At 68.7% G+C, this 1,174-nt stretch overlaps 1 protein-coding gene across 1 annotated transcript; it reads right to left on the reverse strand.

The window, feature by feature from the left end:
• Positions 1-62: 62 nt before the first annotated feature.
• Positions 63-1,172, reverse strand: EMIHUDRAFT_207857 (hypothetical protein; the record flags this gene model as incomplete). The annotated part of the gene is made up of 2 exons (XM_005774149.1): positions 63-1,052; positions 1,125-1,172. The coding sequence occupies 2 exons, from the start codon at positions 1,170-1,172 to the stop codon at positions 63-65; spliced, it is 1,038 nt and encodes a 345-aa protein (XP_005774206.1).
• Positions 1,173-1,174: the final 2 nt, after the last annotated feature.

The raw sequence follows: 1,174 nt of genomic DNA on the forward strand, positions 1-1,174 counted from the left end.
TGATGCGCTCGGTGCCGATGGCGCCAGCGCGGGAGCCACGCCCGCGCTCAACTTGTTGTCGCTCATCTTGAGGACCTGGAGCGTGGTGTTGCCCTGAGCGCCTCGAGGACGGCCGCGCCGCCCTCGTCGCCCAGCGCGCAGTCGCTGAGCTCAAGCTCCGTCAGCGACGTGCTGGCGGCGAGGCCCTTGCCCAGCGCCACGCCGCCCTCCTCGATCAGGTTAGACTGGATGTCAATCCTCTTGAGCGTCACGCTGCTGGCCAGCGCCTCGCCGAGCGCGTTGGCAGCAGCCGCGTCCAGCTCGTTGCTGGAGAGGTTGAGCTCAGTGAGGCCGCAGTCGCCGACGGCGGCGCAGATGGGCAGCGCGCCCGACCCCAGCTCGCAGGAGTCGAGCTGCAAGCTGGTGAGCGCCGGGTGGCCTTTCAGGCGCTGCGCCAGGCCCGCGCCAACGTGGGGCCCGCACTCGGCGCAGGAGAGGTTGAGCGTGGCCAGCGACTTGCAGTCCAGCAGCGGCGGAAGCAGGCCGCTGGCCTCGCCATTCTTCCACTCCTGCGAGGAGAGGTCGACGCTAGTGAGGCTCTTGCTGCGCCCCACTGCCGAGGCGATGGCCTTGGCGACGGCTGGGATCTCGGCAGGGCGCATCAACTCGAGGTTGCAGTTGGCCTCGAGCACCAAGAGCGAGGGCGCGTCCTCGACCATCCTCGCGAGGGCGATCCAGCCCGCCTCTTGCATCGCCGAGTCGTTGAGCTTGAGCGTCTTGAGCCGCTTGTTCCCGGCGAGCGCGGCGCACAGCGCCGTGGTGCCGTCGGCCAGGATGTAGTTTGCCGACACGTCGAGGCTGGTGAGGCTCGAGTTCTTGGCGAGCAGCTTACAGAAGGTGCCGAAGTGCGTGCCGTTGTACGCCTCCCGCTCATCTGCGGCCTCGATGCCGCACAGCTTGTTGTTCGACACGTCGAGCTCCGTGATCGAGGTGGCGCCCGCGATGCCGTGGCCGAGGTACACCGCGCCTTCCGGCCCCATCTCCTCGCCGCTCGCCTTCAGGCTGTGCAGCGCCTGCGAGCAGCACATGAGCACGGAAAGCGCACCTGCGCCGCCCGCCTTGAGGTTGCTCTTCATCGACCTCACGTTGAGGTCCGAGGCCGACAGCAGCGCCGGCAGGTTGGGCGCCGCCATCG

This window comes from Emiliania huxleyi (assembly GCF_000372725.1).
Source record: "Emiliania huxleyi CCMP1516 unplaced genomic scaffold EMIHUscaffold_32, whole genome shotgun sequence".
Lineage (NCBI taxonomy): Eukaryota > Haptophyta > Isochrysidales > Noelaerhabdaceae > Emiliania > Emiliania huxleyi.